The sequence below is a fragment of the Stylophora pistillata genome, chromosome 5, assembly GCF_964205215.1.
Source record: "Stylophora pistillata chromosome 5, jaStyPist1.2, whole genome shotgun sequence".
NCBI classification, from domain to species: Eukaryota; Metazoa; Cnidaria; class Anthozoa; order Scleractinia; family Pocilloporidae; genus Stylophora; species Stylophora pistillata.
Genome location: NC_142523.1, coordinates 15,078,634 through 15,098,607, shown reverse-complemented (window position 1 = coordinate 15,098,607; position 19,974 = coordinate 15,078,634). Strand labels below are relative to the sequence as shown.

Genomic DNA, 19,974 nt, shown 5'->3' with positions numbered 1-19,974 from the left:
GCTATATATCATCTCATAACCAACGCGCGCTCGTGGAATAATTGTTAATTATCATGTCAAATTGACTCTTTTCTCCATTTCTATCAGAAAGTTCCTTTTATATTCCATGTAAGAAAAACAACAAGTGTATGGTTTTTTCTTTACAGTTCTTGATCCTTGCACTAGCTTTCCCTGTCGTTTTGGAGGGAACTGCAGTAGGACTGCTCAAAAATACACCTGTTCTTGTCCAGTCGGCTTTGAGGGACCAACTTGTGAAGAAGGTAATTAATTTCCTCCCTGGGAGAGGAAAGAAAAGGCCAATTTAAAGTGATGGTGGCGGGATATGTCGATTAAAACATGGCGATATTTTCTTTTAAACGGGAACTAAATTTTCTTCCCCCTATCTAAATATCCCAAAGTCTCTTTTGACTCATCCTTTGCTTCTGTGTAACAAATGCATTAACAAAATGGCGTGTAGCTCAAATAAGAATGAAACCACGACATATAAGGTGAAAGAGATAAAAGTACGAAAGTGAAAAGTTTACTCCACATCGGAATGATAATTCTTTAAGACTCGAGAAGATTAACACAGTTTGCCATCTTCCAAGTAGATGTGGATGAATGCGTCAGATACGCACCAAACTGCACTCATGGACTGTCCTGCATCAATACTTTGGGTAGTTATCAATGTGTGTGCATCGGAGGACGGTATGGTGCCAATTGCCAGTATGGTGAGTATTCTGCGTGTAGAGAAAAGTGAGACTAATGTCGCTTTCTTTGCATCTCTCGTGTCTGACCAACAACTGCTGTTGAAGTTTTTGTTCAAAATTTGTCTTTTCACTCAGAAAATTATTGATAACTGTTAGGAAAAAAGATTTCCTTACTTTACTTTATATTTGTTTAACAGAATTAACAAAGAGACAAATAAAATAAGAAAAAAAATTAAAAAACAGACAAACAAACTAAAAGGTAGCAGAAACTATATCATCAACGCGAGCAGTGGCAGCAGCAACAAAACTGTGCAACTACAAATAAAGAAAAAACAAAATAAGATAATCAACGGCCCAATAGCCTTTGGGAGATGTAAGTGCATGCTGGTGCGTAAAGCGTTTACTTGAAGTGGAATTATGATAGATACTATGTCAGGAATATTCTGTGATACCCATCGACCAAGCCGCATTGTTGTGATCATCAATGTTATTAGCCTCACTTTTCATTTCAATCTTATTTTCAGCCTTAGATACCAAACTAGACATTGCCTTTCTGATTGATGGAAGTCAGTCAGTAACGAAAGAGACCTTCCTTGCATTCACATCCTTCACCAAAGCCGTCACCGCTTCATTAAATGTATCTAGAGATGAAACCCATGCCAGTGTCACCGTTTATAGTGATACCCCCATTCTTGTAGCGGACTTAAATGATCATTACAACCAGTCATCTCTTGAAAACGTCGTCGATAAAACTGTATATCCGGCTAGTCTTCAAAGTAATCTAGGAGAGGCGATGTTATACGTTGGTTCTATTCTCCATAATGCAAGTATCTCGCGCCCAAATGTTCAAAAAGTATTGGTGATATTGACGGCTAGCAAAAGCCATGATGAAATCGCAGTCCCCGCGTATCTTTTATTGAAGCAGTACAATGTGACAGTGTTTACAATTGCTGTTGGGCGTGAATACAGCCTGGGTCAAGTTAAGGAGATCTCCTCCGATCCAGACGGTGACCACATACTCACTTACGATTCTGGTAAAGAGCTTGGTGTCCAGGTTGCATACTTCAAAGAAAGGCTGGGTAAAGGTAAGTATCCTATTTTATTAATCGTGAATTGTGAGATGTTGGTTCTCTTCTCGTCTTCAAGTTAGGAAATTATGACCGATTCGGTGACATTTTAAGAAACGAGAACACTTAACTACAAAGTAATAAAACAGAGGTTGATCGGAGAGGGCTGAGATTGAAATTCCGTAGCTAACAAATGATGTTTTATCATTTTTATTTCAGCTCTCGACCCATGTTCTGGCGATCCTTGTAAGAACGGCACTTGTGAATCTTCTGAGAATGGCTATGTTTGTATTTGCCATCCAGGATATTCAGGAATGAACTGCGATAAAGGTCAGTACACTCTTATAAGATCTTTCCTATATCTTATAGCTTCAGATGACCTTGAGGAATAATAACCTGAGATAACGATGCCCGATGTAGGCCTTACTTTCGTGGCAGCCCTTGTTAAGTAGTTTTTAGATCACCCCGTTGTGGGAGATCCAAAGGTGACCCAGAAATCCCGTGCCGCGAAATTTTACTTAGAGACAAAATACCTTGAATCGCAAAATATATTGGGAGGGACATGTGCCTTTGATATAAATGTCGCTTAACTAGTTCCTTTTTGGAAAGGAATGCAGTACTTAAAAGGGGACGGTTCCCTTTGTTTTTAAGATTATTTTGGCTGAGATGTCTCCTACCTTTCCTTGTTGCTGGGCAAAGCACTAGAAAAACTGGCTTTCAGCCCTACTACATACTTAACATTTGTCCTTTCAACTTTTTTTTAGTTCAAGATCCATGCAACCCTGATCCTTGCAAAAATGCTGGTACGTGCGAAGTCTTGCCACTCAACTCATATTACTGCGCATGCCCACCAGGATGGACTGGGCCCAACTGCGGAGAAGGTTGGTAGCTTAACAAATTTAAGCAATTTAGTGGCCACAATAATTATCAAAGATAAATGAACTGAGGCTGTATTTTTCGAAAGCTAGCTGTATACAAACGTATTCGCGGTAATCCTTATCTGTGTTTTTGAGCTAAAGCTCTATGACTCTTATTTCTGTTTACCGTCTGATTAGATATTAAAGAATGTTCCTTGCCAGAAAAGATTTGCCAGAACGGAGGGACTTGTGAAGAACGAATGGGTGACTATTACTGCAACTGTGTAGGAGGATATGCCGGGAAAAATTGTGATAAAGGTAAAGATGTAAATGTGTTTTATCAATTGAAAACATGATTGGACAAATATGACTTTAATGTCCCGCGAATGTTTCTTTTCGAAACCCAATTTGTTTTTCTAAGAAATCAAACTCGTTAAGAACTTTTGCCCTTTGTGACCTTATCGTAATTAGCTGGGAGCGTAGAAACTCAGAGGGTGGTGTTTAATGACAGAGATTGACATCAGAGAACGACAACTAACGAAGAAATAAAGATTTGGGATCGAAAAATGAACAGATTAAACAAATGTTAACGAACTTCTGTAGTCTTATTCGCAAGTTATTCCCTAGTTCTTGAGTGATTAATTCAATGCCATTAAAAAAGATATCACGTTGCTTCTTTTTTTATTTTATTTTCATAGTCTTCAACGAGACCATGATTGACATGGTCTTTATGATAGATGGATCGTCCAATCAGAACACTGGAAATGAATATTTTGTTTATATGATAAACATTGTAAAGTTTATACTGAGCTATCTTCACGATCCTAACACAAGAATTGGAGTGGTCCTGTATTCGTCAGTGATGAAAACAGAAAGTTACTTCAATTACACTCGAAACCAAACATTACAGTCATTGGAGAGCTTACATACACTTCCTCCTGGGACACTGATTGGAAAATCGCTGAATTACACAAGACAAGAATTCTTCAACAACAGCCGAAAAAATGTTCACCGCGTTCTTGTTGTTTTCACTGCTGGCACATCAAACGATGGTGTCGCAGTTGCATCAAAATTACTCCATGACATGAACGTAACAATTCTAGTGGTTGCCATGGGGAACTGGTACGATATCAAACAACTTGAAAGCGTGGCAAGCCAACCGCATTTGAACGCTATTGTTTTGACAAGTTACTACCAACTTGTACATATGAGTTGGAAAATCCATGAAATGATTTGTGAAGGTAATACTGAGTTGCTTGCATGCGTTTGCAGATGAATGTTGGAAACAACACCTTTTACGGTTATCGAGTCTTGTCCTTTGCGTAGTGGAGTTTCATATAGATGCTTTATGCAGTAAATGGTTTGAACCCGGGGGTAACATGTGAAGGTGTAGTCTGATCGTCCGGGTGAGTGTAGTCCTGAGAAGGACTGTTGTCGGTGGTAGTGACTGACGTTTCGACAACCTGTGCAGAAGTCATCATCAGAGTCAAGTGAATGATTGTTGTCAGTAGAATGTTCTTATTCCAGTTCGTGTGAGATGATCGGTTGGTTTTGCCGTGATGTTATTGGCTGTAACACTCAAGTGGCGTAAGTCGGTCGTGATTGGTCTGTTTCGATCTGTCGGTAAAGTTAGGTCGTTCTTTTTCGGTCGTTTGTGATGTTTATGTCGTGAATGAGTCGTTTGTATGGAGCGGGTAGTTGTTGACATCTGTTTAGGGGAGTCTGTTCTAAGTTAGTAAACCAGCTTTCCAGAGTCAGTTGTTGAAAATAGTCAGTGCTGTAGGTTAGGCATTGCGCAGAGTCCCAGTCAATGTTGTGGTTGGTAAGTCGATGGTGTTCAGCAATGTGATTGCTGACATCTTCTTTCCTCGTCGCCCGTCTGTGTTCAGTCAGTCTTGTTGTGAGGTTTCTGTCAGTCTCACCGATGTAGGAGGCTTGGCAGTCGGAACAATTGATCTTATAAATCGTTCCCTGTCTGTTCCTTGGTTCGTCTTTGTCTTTAACGTTGGTTAGTAACTGACGTAGTGTGGTGATGGGTTTGTGGGCGACGCGGATATTGAAGGGTAGTAAGATGCGTGAGATGTTTTCAGACATGCCTTTTATGTACGGTATGGTTGCTGTAGTCGTAGGGGTTGCGGTGTCGTTTGTTTCGGTAGTGGTAGTGGGTCGGTGAGTGTTTCGTCGGATGAAGTCGTTGTTGTAGTTGTTCTTCGTAAAAACACGGTGAAGGTATTTGTTCTCGTCGGATAAGCTGTCTGTCGAGTCGCATACTAGTTGTGCGCGTCGTGTTAGAGTTCTGATAGTTGTGGCTTAGTGTGATATAGGGTTGTAGGATGACTCGTCTAGTAATCTGTCGGTGTGTGACGTTTTCCTGTAAACTGTCGTCCGTAATGAGTTGTCGTTGTGGCTTACCAGGCAGTCTAGAAAAGGAAGTTTGCCATTTTCTTCGACTTCTCTGGTAAACTGTATGTCACTGTTTTGTTCATTAAGGTGGTGGTGGAATGCGTCAATTTCGTCGTGTCGAACAGCGGTGAAGGTGTCGTCAACGTAACGTAACCAAAGCGGTATCATTTGTCGGCAAGTCGAAAGGGCGCGTTCCTCAACTCATTACGGACGACAGTTTACAGGAAACCGTCGACGCTGATTGAGACGTGACATCTTCAAAACCGTATTTTTAACTATCGTGGAAAAGACACAATGCCTTTTTAAATCCCTTTGTTTACTTTTGTCTTAATGAATCGACAAACACAAAACCTGATGAGATCTTGGGGGGAGGGAGGAGAGTAAAAGAGTTGGATTACAATCTTACTCACGAAAAGAGATGATTTAAATTGTTCGATGTGCATGCTGATGATGACTGATAGTATTGCAGTAGCTGTACGATCGTGTTACTCAGGTCGACTTGCGGGAGACGTCAAGATGCATTTTGCTTTAGTGACGTTAAAAACTTGTCCTGTAGACAATGCAAACTGTCGCTTCTTTCTGTTTAATTTTCAGCTGTTGACCACTGCTTCAGCAGTCCGTGTATGAATAACGGAACATGCCACAACTCTTTGCATGGATACCAGTGCACATGCCCTGAAGGTGTAACAGGGACTCACTGTGAAGAAGGTAGGCGACGGGTAATCTCTACTCTTGATTGAGCAAAGGCCTTGCAATGCATGCATTGTTTACGAGTGCGGTCCTTTGTTCAATTGCAGTGATAGACAACTGTGCCATAAACAACACTTGTACCGACGGACAAGTTTGTATCAGCCGTGTTGGATCACATGAGTGTGTGTGTCCGGAAGGATTCTACGGGGCAAAATGCGACAAAGGTAAAGAAACATATAACCGATGAAAAATAACAATATGATCTTTTATTTTTTCTATCTCGGTTTCAGAATAAATTGTTTAAACCCGTAGATCTGTTTGGGAATTCTGTCCTCTTGCTGCTTTGTATATCTTAAAAATCAGTTTATAGAATTCGGTATTGTATCAAACAAATTTTTCGCTGATGGATTTGTCTCCTTCCATCGCATGTGTGACGGTTGGGTAATGTATCGATATTGTGAGAAGCAGTTACAGATTTATCATCTTTGGGAGGTGAACTTACCATGACCTGGATATATTAGGTTGTTGTGTGATGTAGAAGATGCCAAATCTGCGACGTCCAGTTTCAGACATTTTCTGAAACACAGCTTATAAGAGCAATCAGAGAGAATTATGTTCTTGTGTTACTCTTAGTTAGATCAGCCCGTAATTTGTTTCTTTTTTCCTTATTAAAGCATGTAATACCACGATGGACCTTGTATTTCTTGCGGATGGAACGCGCGGAACCAAGATGGAAAATTTTAAGAAAATTATGCGATTCATCAAGAATGTCGCGAAAGTGCTCCATGTCTCTGAGCAAGGAACACATATTGGTCTGGTGCTTTATGGTGACGATTCTCAAATAATTCTCAATCTAAATGACCATTTTAGTTATAAAGACCTTTACAAAGTTCTTTCTAAGATTTATTTGCTAAAGAAGAAGAAACGTTACGTTGGGAAAGGTCTCAAGTATGTTAAAGACAAGGTTTTTGCGAAATATGGTCGAAGTGGTGTTCCCAAAGTCATCATCCTTCTACAAAACAAAAGATCTGAAGACGCTATTGGCTATATCTCACAGGCCATCAAGAAATACGGCGTCAAAATATTTGCAGTTGGTAATGGAAACAAGATGGTGAAAGGGCAATTGAGAGAAATCGCTTCGAAGCCGATGTCGATGTACCACAAGTATTCCAAGTCTTGGGATATGGACACTGCTTTGTTTACAGAAGAGATGAAGGACTCTGTCTGCATGGGTAAGTCCTTGTGTGCTTCTTAAGAAAACGTTTACCCTTTTTTCCTTGTGCTTTGTTCACGGGTGAGTGTATTAGACTTTCATGTGATTGTTGTTGTTACCACTACGTCACGAAATCGTGATTCGTTGAGTGCTTTATGCCCAAAGGTACCTCTCATGCGAAGAAAAAAAGCAAAAATATTACTTCCACGAGATAGATTGCTGAGATCATCTTGAAATCAGAAACAAACCGTGACATAGCACCAAACCACGTCAGAAAAAGCCCAAAAGCTTTAAAGTCGCCGAGCGCTGTGCTTTTAGGATGAACGGATTTTAAAAGGAACAAAGTTTTTGCAGGGCTTAGTTTTGTCACGTTTAACAATACTTTCTCATTTTACAGCATTGAATCCCTGTTCTTCATCACCGTGTCGCAACAATGGTACATGCATTCCAAATGGAGACGTATATAGATGCGATTGTCAACAGGGATACTCAGGAAGCACATGTGACCAAGGTGAGCTTTGCAACCTGAACATTATGCCCTATTATATGATGACTTATGTTATTGAGATAATAGTATCCAACAGACAAGCCTTAAAAAATTTGTGCTTCTACCCAGATAAGCTGTTAGAATGGACTGCGCGTGTCACTTAAACATTTTAATATTTGTATTTTGAGAATACTTATTTTCTTCTTCATTTTATCCGTTCTCAGAGATTTCTCCATGTTTTCCGAATCCTTGCAAAAACGGAGGACAGTGCATTCGATCTCGATACTCGTACAGCTGTAACTGTATGGCTGGTTTTACATCAGACAACTGTGAAGATGGTAGGTATTATATTGGAAGAGTCAAACATTCAGGTAGAAACGGGGAAAGGAAAGACCTAATAATTTTGAGGTGCAAGAATTTGCGTTCAGACATGTCTCTCTGAGGGATGTGATATTGAAATGAAAGTAACTTCTTTTGCCGTCCTTTTATTTGTCAGATATAAACGAGTGTGACTCGGATCCCTGCCAGAACAATGGCAACTGTAAAAACCTGCCGGGAAGTTATCATTGCGCATGTCCATCAGGATATTTGGGGAGAAACTGTCAGTCAGGTTAGTTTCACTCTCCTTCTCAGCCAATTTTTGGAATGCTTCGTAGCGTTCCCCGACTGCGCGTCGAATAAATGGATAAGTGAGGAAATAATGGAAAGTTTTCTTCATATTTTCTCATTGCAGTTTGCAAAAACCAGAAATTCAACTTGGCCTTCCTGGTTGACGGCTCAGCCAGTATGAAAACTCTCAGCTCATCCGCTGCTTTTCAATACAAACATTTGGTCAAATCTGTAATCGACTTCTACAAGGTTGATAAAGAAGACACCAACGTCGGTTTGGTGGTCTACTCTTCCCTCACCATAACAAAGTTTACCTTCCAAACGCATTACGCTAAGTCGAACATTAACCAAGTGATCGACTCAATGGACTATCCTGCAAATGGTACTAACACAGGCTCAGCCCTAACGGCTGTTCAGAATGAACTATTCGCGCAAGCACAATCTGGAAGACACAACTGCCTTGTGACTCTCACAGATGGAGTGTCCAATGATGACGTTTCTTTCCCATCAGCTCAACTCAGAGCAATGAAGATTGTGACTCTGGCTGTGGGTGTCGGCGAATACTACGCAGCAGAAGAGCTCCAGCAGATAGCGTCTTCACCGTCCAATGTGTTCGAGGCTCCCTCTTATGATCAGCTTCCGTCTACAGCTGACAGGATAAAGGAGACGCTTTGTGACGGTAAGATGCGTTGCTTTTCGCCAACATGGAGGGAACCTCATCAAGTTACTATAAAATCTATTTTTTCAATTGACTTGCATATCCATCCTCTGGTCTCTTTGAAATAACACAAACTTTACCTTACCTTAATTTCTAGGATTGACCCTAAGAAAGACAAAAAACACTTTTAAGTTTTAGTTAATGTTTCCTATTTTTAAGTGGGCTTATCAGAGCGCGAAGGATGCTTGGAGAAATTATAGAATCCTATGCCAACTTGAAGGGCAGTCAAGGCTTTGCATGTCTTTCGAAAATTCTCTTGATGCGGAGCTACTTATACACGAAAGAAGTCTTCTGGAACAAAAACAATCAAGCGTCATAACCTTTTTCACATCTGAATACGCCTAACGATCAATAACAACGTGCATTGTCTCAATCCCTTGATGAAGCGTTATGTCTATTTTTCTTGGTTTTTAATACAATCATTTATTATAACGAATGAAGAGATTTCTTATTACAGGCAAACACCATCCACAACGAATACATTGTTTACATTTGTTCAAAAGAAGATTCTTGTAGTTTTATTAACGGTGTCTTTATTTTTTCTTCTTGCGAAGCTGTGGATCACTGCTATAGCGATCCTTGCAACAATGGGGGAACATGTCGAAGTCTATTGGATAGTTACAAATGCACTTGTCAATCCGGTTACACGGGAATCAATTGTGAAATGGGTAGGTTCAGGAGTGTAAAATGTGCAGTGTCGACTAATACTTCTGAATACTTCTCAATACTCCTCAAAGGGACTGCGTTTGTGCCTAGCATCAATATATTAAAATCATGTTTTTATCTGTAATCCGCTTTAATCTTCTCCACCCTCCAACTTCTTCGTTCCTTTTTAATTTGATTCCAATCTACCATAGGAAATTAATATTTACAAAGTTTTATTCTGTTAAAGTTAATTCTTGTGACCGCTTAAAATGACGATTCATTTCTTTGTATTCATACATTTCTCTGTATGCCAGGATTCGTTTTCCATTATGATTGATGCAATACAGAACGATCTATCAAAAACGCGATAGTGAAAATTCCTCTGTGCGGTAATTTAACGGTGATTTCAAGTATATTCATTTATTACACAGATATTGACGAGTGCACAGATATAGACTGTGGAGAAAGAAAAATCTGCATCAATTTCCCAGGAACATCCTTCTGTAACTGCAGATCAGGATTTTTCGACAAAGGAAACTCTTGCAACCGAGGTACTGATAGCCTTAACTATGCCAGTCAATTTTGTTCATGCGTGTTTTAATCAGGTCTCTGATATGTTGTACGTCGACTTCCTTATTCTTGTTAGCCGATCTCGCACTGATTTCATCTATTTTTTCGGTTTCATTATAGAATATTCAGAAACTTTCAACATTGGATTCCTTTTGTACACTGGAGATGACATCGACAGCTATCAGAAGGGGAACTTAAAAAAACTAGTGGAGTTCGTCAAAGGCATGGTAAAAACCCTTAAAAATGATGGGGACGAATCGCGCATAGGGGTTGTTACGTACTCTGATACCCCCTGCTTGAAATACCGATTGGATAACACCACGCATAACGAGCTTGAGGTTGAATTGGACAATTTGAACACAACTGGTAAGGGAAGATATATAGGAAAAGCTCTTGAACTAGCGAGCAGAGAGCTATTCAATCACTCAAATGGACTTACCGACAACAAATCGCGAGACATCCTTGTTGTCATAACAGACGGAATTTCAGCCGATGATATTGCTGTTCCTTCATACGCTCTAAGAGAAAGCAATGTTACAATATTTAGTGTGGGCATCGGCCGGTATAAGCGTGGTCAGTTGAACGAGATGGCTTCAGACCCCAACTCAGAGCATGTGTTTACTATGAGAGATTATGCAGATCTTGGTCCTGTGATGGCTTCCCTGAAAGATGCGATTGTTAAAGGTACAATAATTTGTCTCGTGCTGAGATCTTGTAAATTGATACGGTAGCAGGTAAAGAATTCCCTATTAGGAAGTAGTGGCACTCTTCTTATGGCACCCGAGAAAAGAGGAAAAGGAAGGAAAAAAAAGACTATTTTTCTGCAGGCAGTTATCATTCCCGGGTTAGTTCAATTAGAACTGCTCAATAGAATCTGCTACTTGAACTGGGATTTGATTATTTAGAACCAGCTAATTATCTCTTCGTTAACCTTTGCATACTCCATTCGCAGACGTGGATCCTTGCTCAATCAATCCTTGTTTCAATGGTGGTAGCTGTGTTAATCGTCCCTCAGGAAACTACACTTGTATTTGCAAGTCCGGCTGGGCTGGGCAACAGTGTGAAGTTTGTAAGTGGCAGGTTTTTTATATATTTTTTTTTATTACTTATTTATTTATTTATCTTTTTATTTATTTTTATTTTTTGACCAAAAACAAGTTTAGACGTGTTATGCAAAATTGTGTCTACAATGTGCTTTTTTTATGATTTTGTTCTTTATGTTGTCATTTCCTCTTCAATGATGTACTAAGTTTCAGTTATTCAGATTTCGTGCAGATAGTAAAAAAAAAAAACTTTTCTCGTTGAGAATGACTATTGTTTATTTATATCATTTAGTTGGATCTCCTTGTGTACTTTCTCCACTTCCTTGTCATAATAACGGAAACTGCACAGTCGGTGATGACGGCACTCCTCAGTGCCAATGTGTTCCAGGATGGAATGGCACTAACTGTGAAGAAGGTAAGAGAAGAAACCCAAGTAAAGTGAAAAAACGTACGTCTTGGCCGAGATCCAAATATTTTCGTTTTCGCGTCGAACTAACTCAGTCAATTAGAATTGTACCAGATTACCACGTTTCTTTTCTTTTTCCTCCTTCATTTTTGAACCTCACATCTCGCTGGATCGTATGGGTTTTCCCAGCCCTGCCTGTGCCGTCGCGTAAGGCAAGCACAAGGGAATTGTTCTCCGAGTAAATGGTTTTCAGTAAAAGCCTGTGCTGGGCCTTAAGGGTAATGTGATAAATATAAACTTTTTTTTTGTAGACGTGGATGAGTGCGTAAAGAATCCTTGTCTTAATGGTGGACAATGTATGAACACACCAGGAAGCTATTACTGTAAATGTCCAGTCAAATTTATTGGGGAAAATTGTCAGACTCGTAAGTACTGAGAGTAGATTTTAGGTTTTCTCTCTCTTTCTCTCTGTCTGTCTGTCTGTCTATTCGTCCGACTAAGGGGCTGCTTGTTTGTTTTGCTTCTGTTTACCGTGCTGTCGATCTGTCTAACTGGAGTGCCCTGTAAATATGCCTTTATTTTTGACTGACTGACTGACTTACTCAATTTTGAAAGTTACTTGGATCATCCTCCTACGTTCTAGCCAATATGCGTTGATTAATTCCTACCACAACATCATTTCGTCATCTATTTTGCCATGTAACTGAGTTTAATCGATGTAATTTTGTCTTAACACTGTATCTCACAAGCAAGTTGTTCAAATCTTTGTAGGGTGTGAAGGCCAATTTGTAAACGTTGGTTTCCTGATTGATGGATCCGCTAGCATGGAACTTTCTAGTAGCGGAAACTTTAACAAGACACTTAAATTTGTGAAAGGTTTCATCGATTATCTTGATGTGTCCGAGGAAAAAGCTCACGTTGGGTTAGCAATCTTCTCCACCAAAGTTTACCAGGTGTTCAATTTTGAAGATTATCATAACTCATCAGAAGCTAGTACAGCGGTAAACGGCGTGGTCTACCCAAATCAGGGAAGGCACATTGGGAAAGCATTGAACTACGTACGTCATAAAATGTTCTCAGAGCCTGAAAGTCGACAAGATGTTTCCAATTATCTGGTGCTTGTAACAAGTGGGTCTTCCTATGATCTAGTTAGAACTCCAGCCAAGGAACTGCGTGACAGAAACGTAACAATATTCGCCGTTGGGGTCGGTGATGACTATGATGAAGATGAACTTCGAGAAATCAGCGGCGATGATGGGCGGTTAGTTTATGGAACGACGTTTGATGGCTTGGAAGATCTGAAAACGGAGCTGAAAAGAAAAATCTGTTTACGTAAGTTTGAAAATTTGATATCTCGACAGAATATCCTAGGACTTAAATGCGTGGTTAGTGCAGAGATCTCAACAATCTTATTTTGCACAGTCTTGGCCAAGATAACTTGGAATTTATGCCTGTTAAGATAAATGTGCTGGAGTATAATTTCACTTAAATCCTTTGTGGTTTTTCGCGCTTATTCTTCTTTTGAAGTCACTCAATCTATAAATTTCATCATTGACAAGACTTATTAGTCAAAGAATTGCCTCTAAGGATTTGTGCTTAAAAGTTGTGAGGATTTTTGTGAAGCACAAAAAAATTTCATACTTTTTTTATGTTCATTGTAAGGGAAAATCTACTTGGGAAATAGTTTATGAATGTAAATGTTGCTTCAGTAAATGGAAAATGTAATAAATCGCAATTTTCTCGTGATCACTAGTTGAAGATCATGGCACTTGCAACTCTTCACCGTGTGTCAACGAGGGCACTTGCATAAACACAGGGAGAAGTTACCGCTGTGAATGCTCACGTGGATACTATGGACAAGAATGTCAGTTTGGTATGTGACAGGAACCTCTCTTTACCCGGAAATTACTCGTGAAATTGTTTAGGAAGGTCTCTCCCCTCAAGATCCTGGTCTTAGCTGAATAGACTTCTAGATCTAAAGGAACGAAATCAACCATGAAGGAAGATTTTTTCAAGTTTGTATTGATTTGCCCTTCTGGTAAACGCTTTAACTCATTCGTAAAGAAACAGGCATAATCCATTCCTAATTGACTGATTTCTTCTTTTCCTTCTCCAGTTTTAACTCTGTAGTTGCATATATTTACTTTAGGATGCGGATTCAGGGAGCTGGGTCTTAAAGTTCCCAATGAACGAAGAATACCAGATGATGACATAACAGCGTCTTCCCAAAAGGAAGAAGGCCGAGCGGCATACCGAGGGAGGATTGGTGTCGAAACTATGGGTACATGGAAAGATGGCTGGTGTGCATTAGAAACAGACACGGCATCCTATCTACAGGTGTTCTTTGGTAAGGGAAATTAAGTTGTTCCACTTGTCAGTTTATTTCGTCTGCTCCCACCCTGGCCATTGCGAAATAAAAAGCAAAATCCGAGCTTTCTTGCTTCCTGTATATGTTGTTTTTGTTTGTATTTGCTCTGCATATGTGTTTGTTGTTTTGTGTGTTATAGGGCTACGACATCAACAGGTTTTGACAGAATTATTTTCACTTAGTGGTTACATCTTCTGCCAGTCTGTTCGCTCTTACACTCATTTCTTGCGAAGTGTCAAATGTCTGACTATTTTTTTCCGTATTCCTGTGGGCTCGTACATTCCGCGACCATCCGTACGTTCGTTTCCTTCGTCTTTTACTCATTTGTTCTTCTCGTCCAAATTGCGTTTCTTTTTTCCTACACTCCTTATCTACCCTCCACACTATAGTTTTTTTTATTTCGTCATTTTTCAAGTAAGTGTTTTTTTTTTCGTATTTTAGGGTACCTTACAAACGTATCCGTAATCGAAACCGAAGGTGTCACCGATGAATCGACGAATGCTTGGGTGGAAAGTTATTATGTATCTATGAGTAACGATTCTCAATCTGGATCCTTCGTCAACTACACTGAACAAGGAGTTACCAGAATTGTAAGTTGTACTGTAAAATAATGTATCTTAGAGATCCACTGCAGCAATAATTCACAAGGACACAGATTCACAAAAGGAGAGAACTTTCATCGAGTTTCCTCCAAGAAAGGTGTGCAAATGAAAGAGTTGTATAAATATTGAAATACAGGCAGACAAACAGACATTCTACAAATCACTTGGATATATCAACAAAGTTGAAGTGGTAAATTGGCCATCGTAACGATTACAAAAGCTGACGTTTCGAGCGTTAGCACTTCAACTTTGATGATATATCCAAATTATTTCGTTACTCCCACCGACGCAAACCCAAACAGTTTCTTTCGAAACTATCAGCCTTTATTCCACAAATCAATCGACGGAGAGAAGGTGGGGGAATCACACAGACCAATTAAAAGAATGCTTGTAAATACAATATATGCAGAAGAACTTAAGTCAGTCAAATTGACGCTGAGCAAGGTTTGCACTCACTCAGGATAATTTAAAAACTACAATTTGTTATTTTTGTTCGTTGAGATATTTATCAACATGTATTAATACATTTGGTTTTTACCGAATATATGGGGCAACACTTAACGCTTTCCTCTTGTTTTATTGTCACAGTTCAACGCAAATGATGACATACAAGGTAAAAATCTGAGTCTTGAAGGAATGAGAGCTCATTACATCCGAATCCATCCTGTCAGTTTCACTGGCTCGTCTGCTTGCCTGCGTATCGCCCTATATGGCTGCGACTCAGGTAATTGCAATATGTACGACTGGTTTAAAAATTTCTAATGTTTCCCTAAGTAGAAAATGACTTTCTCCATGCAGGTATCAGCGTGTGGATACCTTGGCTGCCGTATTAAACCTGTTAACTACCGCAATAATCAAACTGTAACTTCTCCCAATTTTCGATACACAGACAATAACAGTGGATTAATTCAGTATCAACTCGAGTCTGTTATTGTGATATCATCAATTTCTCCGTGAACACATTTTTTGAGGAAATGTATAACCGCCCTGAGGCAGGCTTCCTTATTAAGTAATGTTAATGTCTCCTTTGTGCAGAGGACTTTCCCTCTTCGGGTATACTGTTACAGAGAGTGAACAACGAGACACCAGAGGATAGCGCAGGGTTTGATCGAATAATAGCAGGTATGTTGTTGGGTTCCAAATTAAAACTTTGAGTTGATCCGCTTTTTACAAGTAATGAATTCTTTCTCAGAAATAAGTTTCGCCGACGAATTCAGAAATGTTGATAGTTAGAATGCGTTCCATAAACCAAGCCAAAGTTATTCACAACGGCCAATTAGAATGAAGAACCAGTAACATTAGTAGTAACTGGCAACTCAAAGTTTAAGTAAGCAAATTGTTTAAGACGCGTGAAAACGAGGATAATCAATGCAAGTCTTACATAGTTTTATTCTTAGATCTGTTTGGTCGAGAGGGAAGTACAAACTTCTTAGTACAAACACAATAAAGCAAAACCAATGCAGATATGGATTTGAAATCAACCTTGAATTTATCTAGTTTTTCCGTTATATGATTGAATATTTTGCCTTATAATTTTAGTTATTCCGGCAGTTATTGGTGTACTCCTTTTGGGTGGCTCATTATTATTCCTTGTTCGCTACCTTCGGTAAGTGAAAACGATTTGCGTTTCATTTTGCGACAGCTAGTTTGGTGCAATATATACAATTTCCTGTATGTCCTCTAGTATGTCATGTTGCACGTAAAAAGGATCATGCACAATGTCATTAGTTTCTAAGAATATCGTTGTAGAGTTGCGGTTGCATAGAGAGACAAAAATAAGGCTGATATCAGTTAGAGATTAGTAAAAGTATGTAAACCTCAGCACCGAATTTCGAAAAGCTGATTTTTCAATGACGAGATCCTTGTTGGGGAAAGAGTGTTGTATGGTCCATCATTTCAGTTTCATGTAGAAGTCTCATAATGAATACGTATATATTTGAATTATCCTTGTTGTAGCTCAAGCCGCGTAGCTCGTCGCGGAGTGTTTTAAAGAAATTGATTATCCTTTTTATCGAATACCGATTTTTGAATCTTTGAACAGGTATCGATCTTTACGAAAAATGAAAGGTTACTCAACCATGGAAGAAGAGGAAGGAACCTACCAAACAATCCCCTTTGAACTGCCCTTATATGAGTCGCAGACTGTGGCCATAGAGATGGGCCCTGATAAACCAGCTGCCTTGAATCGCATTGGAATCTGGAACGAAGCGTACGAGTCTTACGATGGAGATGCGGAGGAAGAACAAAGTGAAGAGGAAGGAGAAGAGCAGGATTACCAGAGTCTGAATGATGAAGAATACGAACACATCTACGAGAATCTACCCTCAGCTTTTGAGGTACAAACGCTGAGTGTGGAGATGAACGGAAAAGAGGTAGTACCGGGGGAGGTTCATAGAGAAAATGGGTTTTATGAAAGTGTTTATCCCGTGAGCAAACTCGACGAGAGACGACGAAAGCAAGGGCTCTATGAGTTACCGCGATATCGAGAGATGTCAGAGGAAGAAGACGATGACAACGACGATAACGAAGACAGTGACAGTGATAACGAGGGGTATGAGGATTTTTACGACAACATTTTCTTCCCTGAAGAGCCATCCGATGGACAAAAGAGGCGGACACTTACATTTTCTCCGCAACCGACAACTGAAGATGGAATTTTCTCGTTCGAAAACAAGGTAACAAATAGGTTTTAATGCAAATAGCGAGATGTAGCTCTATTTGGCTCAAAGCAATAAAAATATCACATGTTCCACATTCCTGGATTCTTGGAAATAAGCGTTTTTCTGACTCATTTTTCTCTCATTCAGATTTTTAGCTTTGATCGTCGAACGACGACGTTGGAAGAGATACAAAGGAAGAAGAGTCAAGTTTTCCCATTCCTTTGAATTTTCACAAGTTATTCATCGTACCCTGGATAAAGTCTTGGACTGTACTGCTCCGACGTTTGTTACAGTTACTGTTGTTGTATAGAATCTATAGAGAATACATCTCGGTAAACCTTTAGATTTCCTACCGAGGCTCACGTGAGTGAAAATCACGCGATAGTTGGGGAAAACATGTTTTCGCCTGAAGCATGAAATACAGAGATTGTTGTGGAGTTTCAAAAGCGGAGTTCTTCTCGAGCTCTCCCCTGACAGCACCGACCGCGTAAGCGAGCCTCTGTTTCGCCAGGCGGTCCATAATATGTTAGGCTGACATGTAAGTATTTTTTTTAGAAAGTTAGCCGAGTTGTTTTTAAGATGTGAAAGGAGAACTGGAGTTTCTAGAGAAGTTGTAGTGCTGCTTCTGTGGGGGTATCACAAGGTAATCTGATTTTATGAACTGAATTTGTAATGAGAATTGGTAATTAGTTTAGAACCTCTTTGTGGTGACCAATTTACTAGATTAATTCAGTTGATAAAACCAAATTATCTTGCTTTAAGATTCTATTTGTTTAAAATCATAGATACAGTATGTTATGTCATATATCGTATGTCGTATGTCGTAGGCGTATGATTTATTCGATATAGACTGGGCTAATTTGGTCGTGACTTTTATACCAGCTTGGCTCCGATCGTAAGATCCTGTTTCGTTTGTTTAAGACCGTAAAAATAAATTTTGTAATCGTTATTTGGGTGCAGACAGCGCGGCAATGAGAAGCTCAAAACCTGGGTTTTATGTAGCATACTTTTAGAAAACCTTAATTTAATCAAATTTTGTATTCTTATAAAATAAGAATGAATAATAAACTAATATTTAAGTAGATTCTTGTGCTAATGATTAATCATCAAACGTTTCCTCGAGAAAGTGTAATTTGCTTCGTAATCCAATGGTCATCAACATTATGTGTTATGCATGCCAGTCTCATGATCGATAGACCTCTATGATAATTATACAGGCTGGTCCTAAGGATCTCTCTCTTGTCTCTTCGGCACGTATAAGTTCGTTAACGTCATGGCTCACAATAGGCTCAGCAATGAAAAGCCACAAAACAAGCAAGGTGAACTATCAACTTCTTTTGTTGGTACTTAAGAAGATACAAGAAGATAAAAAGGAAAATTAAAGGGAATTTCTGTCAGCCGTGCCTCCAATAATAGGCCATTTAACAATTGTGTACTTTAATGTTAAATCTTTGAATTAGAGTGAGGCTGGAGGCTGAAGGCGACCCTGTTGTGATAAGAGATCAGTATCTAATTAGCATGATAACAAAGTAATTTGCATTTGAAAAAAAGCACCAACCTTTTTATCATAACAAGGGCACCCTTAACCTTGCCAAGACTTGTCAAATGGACTATTATAAGAACGCTGCTTTGATTCACTCCTCCGCATTCGAAACAGGAAATAGAAAAACTTGAACTGAAAATTGCAATGAATAACCTCCTCCAAACTTGACTAACATTTTGTTAATTGTACGAGAGAATATTGGAATTCAAGGCGCTTCCTATAATAACTCAAGAACATTTTTAATTATGTTACCTTTTTGATACTGAATGAAAATTTATCAAGATACCATCTTAGTAATGGTAGCGATGGTACTTATCATATCGTCTATCCTCACGTAGCCTTTCTGAGAGGACTTTGTTTCGTGGAGTAGGTTATTGTTTCGTTCATAGCTACTGTTCCTGTGACCTGGTGAGCGAAGACATTGAACCACTCCTAATCCACGTCACGACAGTTTTATTGTCGAAACTGCCGTTAATCAAAATAGTAATTTGTAAGGACGGACGAATGTTAAAGACACAAGAGTAGGTCAGAAGGGAACGAAGAAAATTAAGAACGGAGAAGATTCACTCAGAGTACAAATTACAAACTTGAAAAAATACAAACCATTTCGTGGTTTCTCTCGGTTTTTATTAAAACAGGCCTATGACGATCCAGATATTAATTGCACAGTTCAGTTAACCGGAAAAACAATGTGGGTTGAGAGCCACAAGAAGAAAGGAACCATTTGGGTGAACCATTCTGATGTTTTTACTTATGATTATCGGTCAGAATCTATGAGAATTCTAATTACTAAAAGTTTAAGATTTCCTTGGAGCTGTATAGCTTAAGAAAGTGTTATATTTTGTGTTACTATTTGGTCTGATATCGATGTCTTTGTAACATGAAGTTTCCGTTTGTTTTTGTTTGTTTCGTGACGACATTTCCTTTGATTTTTTTTGTGATAAAAATAAGTGGATATGCAGATTTATGATATTTGTGATCTGAATACACTTTCGATAGCCACATTACATGCCAGTCAGCAAAGGGAGACCGTTGCGCTTCTTTTTAACCCAACCTGGGAAAAATGGCCCACAACAACAATTCAAGGAGATCATTATTGCTATTGACAATTAACTTGTTAGTGTTTACATGGATCAGGTCTATAAATAGCGAAGGTAAGTTCATGCTGTGTGAATAGCACACACAACATTTTCGTTCTTTTGGTGTGTTTGAGTTGGTTTGTTACGAGAGCCTGGCTGAGTGATACATGTAAATTATGTTAAAACAAACAGAGTGTAACGTCCGCTAACAGAAAATAGACTCTAAAAGGTACTCATAATCGACGAAATGCCCAGAAGATTCCTGTACGGTTGTTCCTTTGTAAGGAACTGACCTGTTTCTTTTTGAACGATTGGTAGTGGTTAA

The 19,974-nt window shown here is 39.2% G+C and overlaps 2 protein-coding genes and 1 long non-coding RNA gene across 3 annotated transcripts in view; 2 read left to right on the top strand and 1 right to left on the bottom strand.

Annotated features, from left to right (window-relative positions):
* Positions 1-18,111, top strand: part of LOC111324194 (uncharacterized) — a 34,801-nt gene extending 16,690 nt beyond the window's left edge. Inside the window, exons 25-53 of the mRNA XM_022927687.2 lie at positions 147-260; positions 591-710; positions 1,214-1,774; positions 1,976-2,086; positions 2,521-2,637; positions 2,812-2,931; positions 3,312-3,854; positions 5,611-5,724; positions 5,814-5,930; positions 6,381-6,938; positions 7,317-7,430; positions 7,631-7,744; positions 7,903-8,016; positions 8,140-8,694; positions 9,288-9,401; positions 9,810-9,929; positions 10,069-10,632; positions 10,901-11,017; positions 11,284-11,406; positions 11,709-11,822; positions 12,169-12,729; positions 13,151-13,270; positions 13,547-13,744; positions 14,207-14,355; positions 14,956-15,091; positions 15,403-15,489; positions 15,907-15,973; positions 16,409-17,042; positions 17,175-18,111. Of these exons, the coding sequence (XP_022783422.2) occupies positions 147-260; positions 591-710; positions 1,214-1,774; positions 1,976-2,086; positions 2,521-2,637; positions 2,812-2,931; positions 3,312-3,854; positions 5,611-5,724; positions 5,814-5,930; positions 6,381-6,938; positions 7,317-7,430; positions 7,631-7,744; positions 7,903-8,016; positions 8,140-8,694; positions 9,288-9,401; positions 9,810-9,929; positions 10,069-10,632; positions 10,901-11,017; positions 11,284-11,406; positions 11,709-11,822; positions 12,169-12,729; positions 13,151-13,270; positions 13,547-13,744; positions 14,207-14,355; positions 14,956-15,091; positions 15,403-15,489; positions 15,907-15,973; positions 16,409-17,042; positions 17,175-17,252 (6,554 nt within the window). The 3' untranslated portion in view covers positions 17,253-18,111. The remainder of the gene's footprint in view (positions 1-146; positions 261-590; positions 711-1,213; positions 1,775-1,975; positions 2,087-2,520; positions 2,638-2,811; positions 2,932-3,311; positions 3,855-5,610; positions 5,725-5,813; positions 5,931-6,380; positions 6,939-7,316; positions 7,431-7,630; positions 7,745-7,902; positions 8,017-8,139; positions 8,695-9,287; positions 9,402-9,809; positions 9,930-10,068; positions 10,633-10,900; positions 11,018-11,283; positions 11,407-11,708; positions 11,823-12,168; positions 12,730-13,150; positions 13,271-13,546; positions 13,745-14,206; positions 14,356-14,955; positions 15,092-15,402; positions 15,490-15,906; positions 15,974-16,408; positions 17,043-17,174) is intronic.
* Positions 11,780-19,974, bottom strand: part of LOC148730474 (uncharacterized) — a 9,013-nt gene continuing 818 nt past the window's right edge. The window contains exon 2 of the long non-coding RNA XR_016000962.1: positions 11,780-12,707. This is a non-coding gene — a long non-coding RNA (uncharacterized LOC148730474). The remainder of the gene's footprint in view (positions 12,708-19,974) is intronic.
* The window catches only part of LOC111347447 (uncharacterized), a 21,616-nt gene continuing 21,180 nt past the window's right edge, over positions 19,539-19,974 (top strand). Inside the window, exon 1 of the mRNA XM_088759425.1 lies at positions 19,539-19,724. Coding sequence (XP_088615551.1) covers positions 19,634-19,724 — 91 coding nt within the window. The 5' untranslated portion in view covers positions 19,539-19,633. The remainder of the gene's footprint in view (positions 19,725-19,974) is intronic.